At 44.1% G+C, this 12,239-nt stretch overlaps 1 protein-coding gene across 3 annotated transcripts in view; it reads right to left on the bottom strand.

Annotated features, from left to right (window-relative positions):
* Positions 1 to 11,531, bottom strand: part of SPDEF (SAM pointed domain containing ETS transcription factor) — a 29,221-nt gene extending 17,690 nt beyond the window's left edge. Inside the window, exon 1 of one of the 3 annotated variants that reach the window (XM_083745050.1) lies at positions 11,075 to 11,531. Coding sequence is in view for 1 of the 3 variants with exons in the window: in XM_083745049.1 (XP_083601175.1) it covers positions 8,827 to 8,908 (82 nt within the window). In the remaining 2 variants the exon portion in view is untranslated. Of the gene's footprint in view, positions 1 to 8,826; positions 8,944 to 9,023; positions 9,062 to 11,074 lie in introns of those variants that run through there. The other 2 variants (XM_083745051.1, XM_083745049.1) reach the window with 2 other exon arrangements.
* Between the last annotated feature and the right edge of the window lie 708 nt (positions 11,532 to 12,239).

The raw sequence follows: 12,239 nt of genomic DNA, 5'->3' as shown, positions 1-12,239 counted from the left end.
CTCCCCACCTGGCACTCAGAAGCACACTGCCTCTGACAGCAGAGGGAGACCATAGCTATTGTGGTTAGTAGCCATTGATAGCTTCATCTACCATGAGTTTGTCAAATCCTCTTTTACAGCCTTCTAAGTTTGTGGCCATCACTTTAGGTCTTGCTTTATAGTTGTTGTTGTTATTGTTGGTTCTTTGTGGTTTCCATTTTTTATTAGGTAAAGGTAAAGGGACCCCTGACCATTAGGTCCAGTTGTGACCGACTCTGGGGTTGCGGCGCTCATCTCGCTTTATTGGCCGAGGGAGCCGGCATACAGCTTTCGGGTCATGTGGCCAGCATGACTAAGCCACTTCTGGCGAACCAGAGCAGCACACGGAAAGGCCATTTACCTTCCCACCAGAGCGGTACCTATTTATCTACCTGCACTTTAACATGCTTTCAAACTGCTAGGTTGGCAGGAGCAGGGACCAAGCAACGGGAGCTCACCCCGTCGCAGGGATTCGAATCGCCAACCTTCTGATCGGCAAGTTCTAGGCTCTGTGGTTTAACCCACAGTGCCACCTGCGTCCCTTTTTTATTATTAGGTAAGTTGCAACAAATAAACATCCTCATCATTACCAGAAGACTAATAAGGGACTCAAGGGACTAAGTTCTCTCAAGTACATCACACTCCAATCATCTCGTCTTCTGCAAGCACTCCAGCTTGCCAGGCAGAATAACACCTCCTCTCCTCCCTGTGTGCTGTTTTGGGGATCTTCCTGATCCCCTTCCCCCACAGCCATTTTCTGAGGTGTGGGGGCACACAGAGGGAGAAGAGCAGGGGAAGCCCCACTGCACAAGTGGAAGTCGTTGTGCAGGGCTTCCATTGATGGGACCAGTTAGGTGGATCCTGCCTATAGTCTCTATCAGAGGCTGAACACAAGACTGAATAAATGGCTGAAAGATATTCCTATAGAATTTACTCAGATGAGATAGGTTTTCAAACAGACTGCATTCTGTGGGTTGACCTGTGGATAGATTATGCAGGTTGCATAAGGCAAAATATGATATAGGTAGGGTCATACTTTACCACACAGATTTGGAGCTGATGGACTGTTTGCCCCTTCAACCATGTAATTATTTTATCCCGCAAAGGCCATGGATCTTTTCCTTTTAAATACCATGAAGTCTGGCTCTCCACAGGTCAAGGACAATGCCAGCTGTTCAGAAAACTACTTTTGCGGAGCAGGTGGGAATAATGCTTCTAATACTAGGAATCCCCAAAGAGTGCTTATGCCTCTAGGTTACCCAGAGAGATGTTGCCCAGCTCCAAACCTCTAGTTTATTTGCTCTGGATTAAATTAAGGCCCCGAGAAATCAGCCCTAAATCCAGCCCCCATGTGGCTTCCGACACAAAAGAGAATCTGGTAACAGCTTGCAAGGCCCTTTATTGGAAGCCCTCTGCCGAATTATGACGGTGGGGGGTTGCTTGGAAGTGGGATTAGATCATACTCCTGCCTAGACCACAAGCAAAGGAGATAATGAAGTAGATAGCATGCCAGGCATTTTGATGGCTTGACGTCAGCAGAGCTGCAGCTGCCTGTTGGCCTCTCCCCGTCACCTGCATGCTCAGGCTCTCCATGTCCTGGTCGGGAAAACATGGGACCAAACGCCACCACCTTCCCATCAGCATTTCAAGCAGTGCACACTGACACAGACAAGATGTTTATATCCTACATGTAAAAGTTACTAGGTTTTATGCTGGGTGTTGCAGAATTACTTTCCCAACTGCACACCCCACTCTTGGTAGCACATCCCAATTGCCATCTAATCTGCAGGGCTTGTGCCTGGCTTCTTATGCCAGATGTAGTTTGTTTCTGCTGTGTTCCACCTGCCTTAGCTATAATTATCCTTCCCCAGACAGCCTATTAAGTAACTAAGGTGGGGATGAATGGGGCTAGTGGAACAGCAACATTTATATTTCAGACCACTGAAACCTCATTTCTTGTCAGGTAGAAGGGATGAACTTCATTCTCTACAGCAGGGGTGGGGTGCCCTGTGCCCAGGGTCCAAATGCACCCCCCTCCAGACTTCTCAAGCTGACCCATGGGTCTCTCCTCAGGCCACAATCTTCACTGGGCCTGCTTCACACCTTCCTTATGTGCTTTCGTCTGGTTGGAATGGGCCCTTGAACTCTGATAATTATTCTCCACTGATAATGTGGCCCTTGGCCTGTAAAAGTCCCCCCTCCCAACCCTGCTCTAAAGAAGTCTTCACCAACCTGCTGCTTTCCATATGTTGCTGGACTACAACTCCCATCAGCCCCAGCCAGCACACTGATGGGAGTTGTGGTCCAACAATGTCTGGAGGGCACCAGGTTGGTGAAGGCTGCTTTAAATTAATGGTAGCCAACTTACGACGCCTGTGAATATCACAAGTAGCTGGTGGCTTATGGCATCCCTGGATAGTAGGGCCTGCTGGCTTGGTTGCAGCACAGAGCTGGAACTGCACTCCTGTCTGTTCTACCCACACTTCCCTGCTTCATGGTTGTGCTCCACAGCTTGCCAGACCAGAGGCAAAACACACCAAGGTCCCAAAGAGGCACCATCAAACATTTCAGACTTGACTTCTAGGAACCAGCAGGCCATGACTGATGTTGTGGATTACAACTCCCATGGGCCATATCTAGCACTGCTGGTGGGCACAGGTTGACGAAGGCTGCCTAGACTGTGAAAGCATAAGGCCTGAGTGATCTTCTGACAAAACGTGCTGTACTTTAAGGGTGGGGACCTTTGTTTGGCTTTCTCTGGCTTTGGCACAGAGGCTGCCTGCTGCCTTTATGTTTATGGGATAGGTGGGGAACTGTTTACATGGAGAAGCTGCTCTAAAAAAGAAATGGATTCACTGCAACAGCAAGCCAGGGAAATAGCAACTGTCCAAAGAAAGGAAAGGAAAGCTAGTTTTTTCTCTCTCACAACCCTCTTTCCGTCCCTTAATTAAAACATCAAATCCACAGCTTTTGATCAGTTACAAAGTTCTTCCTTTCCATGACTCTGACTAGGACTCTGAGCTCCTTGCTTCTGTAGGCACATTATATACATCCATACTGCAATTTCACCCTCTTTTTTCCACCACTGAACCTTCTCTAGTGATTAAAAAACATCACTCTCCTTAATTTTGTCCCAAAACTCATTAAATGTTCAGTGATTGGTGTCTGTTTCATATTTCTATTATTTCTCTTCTCAAACATTTTCCCTCTATCACCTCACTTTTCTACACACTTGAGCCCACGATTCCTACATCATTATAATTCATTTCAAATATTTCAGAAGGACCCAATGGGCTTTGAATCTGCAGCTTCATGCTACAGGTAGCCACTGGAGTTTTATTTCTTCTCGGTGCTCTTATTAATTTTTCAAAGGCAGAGACAGTCTAATTGCTTGGGGCTTAAGCAAACAGCAGTTAATCATAACAGGTCATTAACAGGGGTGGGTGTGTTTCCCCCTTAGTTCCTCTTGTCAGCCCCAGCACCTTGGAGAGAGCCTGAGACTAAAGCTAAACCCTTTAACATGTTGATTAACAATTTTGGGGTTTTGGCCCAAATTTTGTATATCAAATTATCTCAAAGGAAAGGAAACTATGGCTTAACCTGTGCCAAAATTACCTGGCTTAATGCAGTCTTGGAGTGGCCGGGCTCTGCTTGACAGACTGCCAATGTCCATTTTACAATGGAGTTTGGTACTGACCTGGGGTTTGCAGAATTCAACACCCCTGAGAATCACAACTTTGATTTCAAAACGAGACACATTTGTAGTCCATATGACTTGTAAAGCTAGAGTCAGTGTCTGGATGGGAGACTGCCCAGGAACCACATGCACACTGCCTTCCGTGATGGAAGAAAGGCAGGATATAAATGCACCAAATACATATTGTGTCAATAAAAACAGCAGCTTTGAGGTGGATGGTTGTAGCACAGGAATAATGGGCTACCCCTCTTCCCTGAGAAGTTTGGTCCCAATCCTGGTGGCCTCTTTTGCAACACCTATTTCACAAGTCAAAAACAACCACACAACAGTCACATTATTTGCATAACATGCAGTTTGGCCCTCAGGCATCTGGCAAGGCAGAGCCACACCTTAAGACATGGGACAGATTTGAAATGGCACAAGGAGTGAGTCAGGTCAGAATCAACAAAACTTGAAGGCTCAAGGGTGGGCTGTCTTAATCTATTGCTAAATGTGGACTATTGCACCCATATACCTCCCCACCCCATAGGGCATGTCATTTTAGGAGATGAAACTTAATTTTTGCAAATTTCTTCAGTCAGGGGTTTTAAAAATATGTTTTTCAGTGTGAGGAATTCAAACACGCTATTATTTTTGTTATTGGGCAACATTTAGTTTGGTAAGTCTACGTTTGATGAAGAAGCACATGAACTGGTTTTGGAAAACCAAATAATTTTAATTTTACCTTCTGAAAAGGTTGGTTAATGTCACCACTCAGACTTCCATATTCTCTTCAAGGGCAGCACCAGATCAAGCACTAGACCATTAAAAAGGTTGGAAGGCATAGATAAGTGCACCAAATCCTCTCCTCACCCAAAAGGGCTCAGCAGAGGTTGTTGGTAATATGGAGCCCTGGCTACCAGCACCACCTGCTTATATGGAAGAAAGGAAGGTCTAAAAATACTATGGTTCTGGACTTGTTCAGAAAGGTAAATAACCACCCCACCTACCACTGGTCACAAAGACCCTCCTGGAGCCCTGGGTTTCCCCTTCAGCAGTCTATGCATCTCCTTCTGAATTCTGTTTGTCTGGCGTCTAAATCTATCTTACTTTCAGTAACCATTCACATTTAGGTCTGGACAACATTTTCTAATGTCATCATGGAACCCAGCTTTGGCTAACTGTTCTTTTTTGCTGCTGACCTCAACAGAGCTTGGTTCACCTATGCTGAGAGCAGAGAATAAAGCCTGCTCTCGACAATGATCCTATTAATTAAACTTAATTCTGCAGGCAAATAGGTTGGTTTAGGATGAATTCCACAGCAGAGCTCTTAGTAAACATATGCAAATTGATAGCACTCTTTATAGCAGAGGAGAGAGAAACTCAGATAGCATATATGAGTGCGACATCTGTATTTTCAGTCTTTTGGTGACACAAAACCAGGTAACGTTGCCTGAATTTTCTTACCTTAATTTAAACTAAAGCTGGGCACTGTTCCACCCACTTGTTATCTGTCACACTTTAGGTTCTGCTTTCAGTGATGTCGAACTTGCTGCTGCTCATTTTTTTTAATACTGCTTTTTGTTGTTTCACTGATTTGCTTTTATTGTATTTTATTTTTTTCTTCTATTTCTGTAAGCAGCCTAGAGAAGACTGCTTTAGGTGACATACTGACTCTGTAAATAAAATTAATCCAGACTGCAAGCCTGTGTGTGGTCTTTACAATGTGAGAGAAACAGAGAAGTGGAACTAGCCTGGAAAAGGATCATATGGCTATTTTTATTTTATTTTTAAAATTAAGACTCTGCCGTGCAGCTGTGCTTCCAGGGCAGCTCATTCAAAAATAAAGACAGAATAAGAAAGCAAATGCAAATTCAAAAATATAAATGAAAGTCGCAGCAAGAGCTAAAAACTATTCAAACTTTAAAATATTCAAACACTGGGATTTGACACCTAAGCATGGGTAGTTTTAGGAGTATAAGTTGTTTTAAATTGTTTTAACGTTGTATTTAATTGTTGTAGCCCACCCTGAGATCTTAAAAATTTGACTCTGGAATCAAGAATTTGATTCTGACTTTATGCACAGCTAGGAAAGAGAAAGTCAATGTGTTGGCACCCTCCAGATATTGTTGGACTACAACTCCCATCAGCCCAGCCACCATGGTCAGTGGTTAGAGATGATGGGAGTTGTAGTGCATGACATCTGAAAGGCGCCACATTGCCTGACACTGATGTTCACCAATCCAAATATGGAGTTGAGATTACAGTCTAGACCTTTACTATGGTTTCCAATGGTGGTTGTTCTTCACACAGACTGCAGAACTCTGAGGGGTTCTTCATATGTGATATTTTTCCCCTACAAAGAGATAATTTCATTTTAAGGGGGGAATATACAATCGTGTATATGTGTACCTCTGTATGCAGCACACACCAGTTCTCAAATTCAATTGCATTCAGGTATACAACATATCTAGATCAATAGGCAGATCAAGATAGCAGCCCTGTCAATCATCAACTTGGCAAAACTCTCAACTCAATATTTAATTACATTTCCTTCCCCAGAGCGTTTTGTCAGCTGCTTCCAGCAGTATACAGATTTTACCTCCCACCAGGCCTAATATCTTAAGACCTACCCATTGATCAGAACATCAGAATGAGTGTGGCTGTTCCCACTGCCCGTGCTTGGAATTAGTATTGTCAAGAATGCCTACTAACTCACACTAATATGATGAAAGGAGCTGACAGATTTGGTCCCTGGGCACCTTCCAACACTTATGGCATTAGGTACTACACAACAGGAAAAACAAACCAAGTAGAAGAACCACCTGGGTTCCAAGCACTTGGAGACAAAAGTTATCAAAGTTCAGCAGGTTGGGTGCAGAATAACTAAAGCCCTGTTTGCTTTGTTTTGCCTGCCAGCCAGCTGGTGGGGAGGAGAAGTCAATTAGATGCCTTTTATTGGCTTATCAAATTGGTCATGAAAAATACTTTGCTACTTCAGAGCCAAGTGAAGTTAAGAAACTGGAAATGGAGATAGCCAGCCGAGCTGTCAAAATGCCTGGTTATCATCTCTGGAAAGTCCATATTTCTGCAAGGACATTTTCATGGGACTAGATTTCCAGAGCGAGTGTTTGGGATTGTCAGGATGGTGTGAGTTGCCCTTAACTCGGCAGTCAATTTAAAAGACTCATGCTTACCCTCTTAGGAGTGGGTTCAGCTCAGGCTCAGAATCAAAAAGGAGAACATTGTTTTGGTTGTCAGGTGGTTTCAAATGCAAAGCTTCCCAAAATAAAATTCTATTATTTATTTACTTCATGTCCATGGCGTGTAAAGATTTAGGAACACACAGATATTTTTGTATCTCATTATATACCCACTGTTTTATCAAGTTCAATATTTTCTAGGCCAATATTATTCAGTGCTGAGTTGTGAGTAGAACGGTTCATAATTTCCCCTTCAATTCTGATAATTTTCCACCGTGTGCACTTTTAAGAGTCTGAAAACTTCAACTCACAACCCAAATGTTGCACTGCAAGGAAGCTTCATTTCATTGTCACTGTGAATGGCACCCACCAACCCACCACAGATCAGAATTTCTCACAATTTTGTCTGACACCATGTAGAGAGGATGCTTAATTCAATCGGCCCCACCCACCCCAATATTTCAAGAGCAGAGCCACAGATGGCCTTGAGAACTGTCCCTGGTTCTGATCCACACCTTTGCAGAGAAAGCCCAGTGAGTTCTATTTGTAACCTGGGGGTCTAGGTCTGCTGCCTGACGGAATAGCACTCCTCCATGGGTCACACAGAAAGCCCTCCACATCTGACTTGCTTCTCCAGAAGGCAAGTCAACCTATACTTCACAGCAGTCATTTATCTACCATGTAAGTGGACTTGTTAATTAGGTAGATGCAATACTTTTGTTGGCCTAGCACAAGGGTGGTTAACCCATGGCCCTCCAGATGTTGCTGAACTACAACTCCCATCAGCCATAGCCAACATGACCAATTGAGAGGGTCAATGGGAGGTTAACCACCCTTGGCCTAGTGTCCTGAAAGAACTTTCAAGAATGAATTCTATAAGCTTGTGGAAGTTCAGCAATGGAGAGAATCCCTCCCAGTAATAACATATACTACACTACTTTCCCTCAACATTCACCTTTTAAAGATAGGTGGCAGTATTGCCCCCATTTTGCAGGTGGGAAACAGAGAAGTTAGAGGCTGGAGCACCTTGGATTCTGAATTCTTATTCATACTTCACCAAAGAATCAAATGGTTGTGTTTGTTTTTTAAAAAAATCCAGATTTAATATCTCTTCAGCTCCATAAACTAATGGATGGATCACCACAGCGCTGCCACAGAAGATGTTGATCATTGTGCACAGCATCCTACCTGTGCAAACTGCAGTTGCTACATATTTGCCACATTCATTTTGACAGCGACAGACCGCTGCTTACCCTGATATTGATTCTAGTATCAATGCAGCGTGAACTACACTTAACCATATTGCAATGTCTCACTGTACTATACCTTATTGCAGTTTATCAGTGTTTTATATTGCACATTATACTTCATGCTCAAAATTACATAAGGACACCTTGATAGCAAATGGTGCTGTACTATGCTAATATAAGGAAGAACCACATTGTATTGATACAAATTCCAACTTTGTCTCCCAATAACTCTGAATGGGGTAACACACACAATTATTCACTGACCCAGTTGTGTCCTCTCTTACTCACAGTTATGTTCCCTCTAAAAGGAGCTTTTAACATGCAGAATGCTTCTGTCAGACTTCTCTTTGCTAATATGCTTTATTGAGGAGTCCTTATTAAAATGCCCACTTTAGAGATGAACAACGTGGTTGAGAAAAACTACTCAATGTAACCATGGCTGATCATGGATTTAAGCTCTGATCTCCGAAATTCCCCACCAATGAGAAAAAAGAGAGAAATGCTCTGGTGCCACAAAAGTTTTTACTGGCAGTGAGTCAAATTTATTCTCAACATAAAGTCTACAAAGTAAATGGAGTTCTTACCTGGAAAGAAGTAAACATCTTTTTCTATTGTTAATAAATCAAAGAGTGATGTTGCAGTCAAAAGTTTCTGGGAGCACCCTTTCATATATTCTCACCTTTATCTCTCCCCAGCACTTCATCCTTAATCCACAGTTCATCAACCACTCTCCCTCCAAAGAAATTCCCTAAATTAGCCATTTTCAACAAATTGTCACTAGGTGTTAAGAGGAAAGATCAGGTTGTCAGTTCTTCCATCCACATTTCGATCGGAAAGAAGCATAAGTGGAAAACCAATATCCATGCAACTGTTTACCTGGAGACACTGCAGAGATGCATGGGTAATGGCGCCCCCTATTCTGAGCTGGCTTTGATGTTCCTATTCCTTTGCGAACAGGTCTTCATGTCCCAGGGTCAGACTGCCCTCTCTTCACCTGCAACTCTATTGATTCCCACTGCTCAAATGGGAACAGCGCAGGGCGTGGTCTGGCTACCAGCAGAACTCAAACCTGAGCATGTCCCAGCTGAGCAGCAGAGCTTGATGTTCCCCTCAAAATGGTGAGAAGCCCTTGCTTATAAATCCCTCTTCCCTCTCCTGGGAAGTTGCTTGCCCGGCAAGGAATCCTGCATCTTTGAGAAATAGTTGTGAAGGGATTTGGCAGGTGAGGTGTCATTTGTGTTTCACTAACCAAGCATAACCACAAAGGGGGGGGAACAAACCAACATAATGTCAATTTGCCTTTGGCCCTGGGGCAGGGGAACTGAGGGGAGCAGCTTGAAGAGGCTACTGGTTTGCGGTGAGGGGGATAAGAATGAAAGATGCAGAATGGCCTTCTGTAGCTATGTCTCAGTCACCAATCATCACCAAATTAGCTTTAAGTCACGGCTGCTGAATTCTGTTTCACATGTACCTAAAACTACTTCAGTGAATTATTAGAACTGTTAATAGGTTGAGAAGTGTGTGGGGTGTTAGGGGAGGAGTAGTACATTGTCCACCTTTGGTCCCCATTCTACACTTAGCCTTCACCTGTGGCTCCTAGGTGCTGTCAGCAGCCACATTCCAGGAACGGCTTTGACTGGTCAGTTAAACCTGGTGAGGGTAACAGATGGGTCTTAGACCCTCAGTGAGTTAGGGACTTCCCCTGCATGCGAAGACAAGCTCCAGCAGATTGAATGGACTAGACCAGTTGTGGGGGCAAGAAGGTAGTTTCTTGCATATGCTGTAGAGGAAAGTGAGGGGCAGATGGGGCTCATCAACTTGGGAAAGTAGCCCATCTAGGAGAAGGAAAACTCTGATCCTAAACATTTGCTGCCTTGCAAGACATCTTTGAGAGATAACCCTACACAAATCCAGAATGGTGTCCCTAAGAAGGTTGGATGGCCCCTTCCAGCAACTCCTGCAAGCAAGCTGGTGGCAAACGTATTGCTCTGCTTTCCTTTGGACCACATTAGTGGGGCCAAGAGGGGGTTCTTTTTGTCTGGGCAGCCCAATATCTCCATACACACTGCCCTGTTTTGTGCCCCAGGAAGGTCACTTCAGTGCTACTAACGCAGTGGTTTGACTTCAAACCCTTCCCCCCAGTACACTCCACTATCTCTCGAGACAGACGGATGCCAACAACCAGTCATCATAGTTACATGCCAGTTATTTATAAGATCTATGCTACACTACATGGCTTTGCTTTAGATGCAGCACATTTGACCCTCCCAAGCCACAGAGCTCCTACCGTGAACCCCAATAATCTACACAGTGCACTGTAGAAATGTTGAAGTCAGTGCACCTAGCACAGCAGAAAATGGCAGAAAAATCTCTTGTGAAACAATTTATTCCTTTCCCCCGCAGCCACCGCCCCCAGCACTGGTATGGCTTCTGACACTTCTAGTTTTGAGTTCATACACCAAGCCAGAAATGCAGTAAGTTGCCAGGTGGACAAGCACAGCAAGAGAGTCCACACACAAACATGTGGCGCTTGATGGCTTTAATGTCAAGCAATGGTTTTACGTGTAGAATGGCTGTTGCAGATCAAATACAGGGATGACTAACCTTGGGGAACATTGTCAAAGGCATAGTTATGTTGCATCAGCAAAACAGTAGTTGCAGGACAACTTATGTATTTTCTCAGGTTGCTGAAGATACCTTAGATTGCAAGGAAGGGGGAAATTGTACACATTCAGCCAACTGGCATCTGGTGACAAAGAATGGACTGTTCATGTAAGGGGATGCCAAAAGGAAAATCTTAAAAGTCATAGCTCACTTAGAACAAGACATACATACACATTACTTCAGACAGAGATATAGCATTGGGTTTTTGAAAGAGTGGAGAGGCTTGCTTCTGACATCTATCAGTTAAAAATGTTCACACTTACCCTTTAGGTTAGCAGAGAAGTGGCAGCTATCAGTGGCAGCATCGATCCAGTAAAGTTGTAAGGAAAATGCTCTTGTCAATCTGAAATGCCCCCACTGGGCATGGAGGACTCAAAGAAAAGAGGATTGGGACTTGGTTAAGGCAACCAAACAGCTGAGGTCGATGTTTCTTCTTGCACCAGAATCAAATGACTATTTGCAACAGGGCCATGTACTTAAAGACACATCAAACTTCCTGGGGTGGAAGAGACCACCTAAAGCATCTGCCACAGGTTGTGGAATGCATACAGGCCACCAGACTGTTCAGAGCAGCTCAGTGGCAGGGGCTGAATATGTAAAGAAATGCATTCAGATAACAGGCACCTAACTCTAGTTATGTACCAGGGATAGCCCTGCAGCTGAACTGAACACTAGGAATGCAATGTGTTCAGGAAAAAGCTTCCTTTGCCCATTATATCTAATTCCTTCCTTATTTACCTGAACAAACAAGTTGTGTGCTTACCTCAGTTGGAGGTGTTTAAATATCCCAGCCTACAGTTAACCCTTGAATATGAGAAAATCCCACGTACAAGTCAAACAAACAAATCCTCTTACCCCAGCAATTTGCCCTCTCTGCCTCTATCTTTAAATCATTCAGAACTCCAGCTGGTCTAACAACCTTTTGTGCCCAACACATCCAGAAAGAGAGAGCTTATACACTGCCTGTAGGCTAGCTTTGAAATCTCCTCATGTATATATGCACTACAAGGCAAACTCAATGGCATGTCATAAGAACGTAAGAAGGGCCTGCCTGATCAGGCCAATAGCCCATCTAGTCCAGCATACACATGCCTGTGGGAAACCTGCAGGCAGGAGCTGAGCACAAGAGCATTCTCCCCTCCTGTAGTTTTCAGCAACTGGAATTCAGAAGCGTCAATGCCTCAACCATAGAGGCAGAGCATAGCCACCATGTCAGCAGGAGCCTATACTACAGAAACTAGGAGGCAGGTTATGATGATGCACAGCAACCTAAGACAAGCCTGGTGGTTCAAGCCAATGGCCCATCTAGTCCAGCACCCTGTTCTCACAGAAGACTGCCTGTGGGAAATAGGAGTTGGCATCCAAAATGGTGGAGGGCACCAGGTTGGCAAAGGCTATTGGGCAAGTTCAACTATAGTACACAATCCC

The sequence above is a fragment of the Podarcis gaigeae genome, assembly GCF_964106915.1.
Source record: "Podarcis gaigeae genome assembly, chromosome: 6".
NCBI classification, from domain to species: domain Eukaryota; kingdom Metazoa; phylum Chordata; class Lepidosauria; order Squamata; family Lacertidae; genus Podarcis; species Podarcis gaigeae.
Note: the sequence above shows the minus strand (reverse complement) of the source record. Positions and strands in the feature narration are given on the sequence as shown.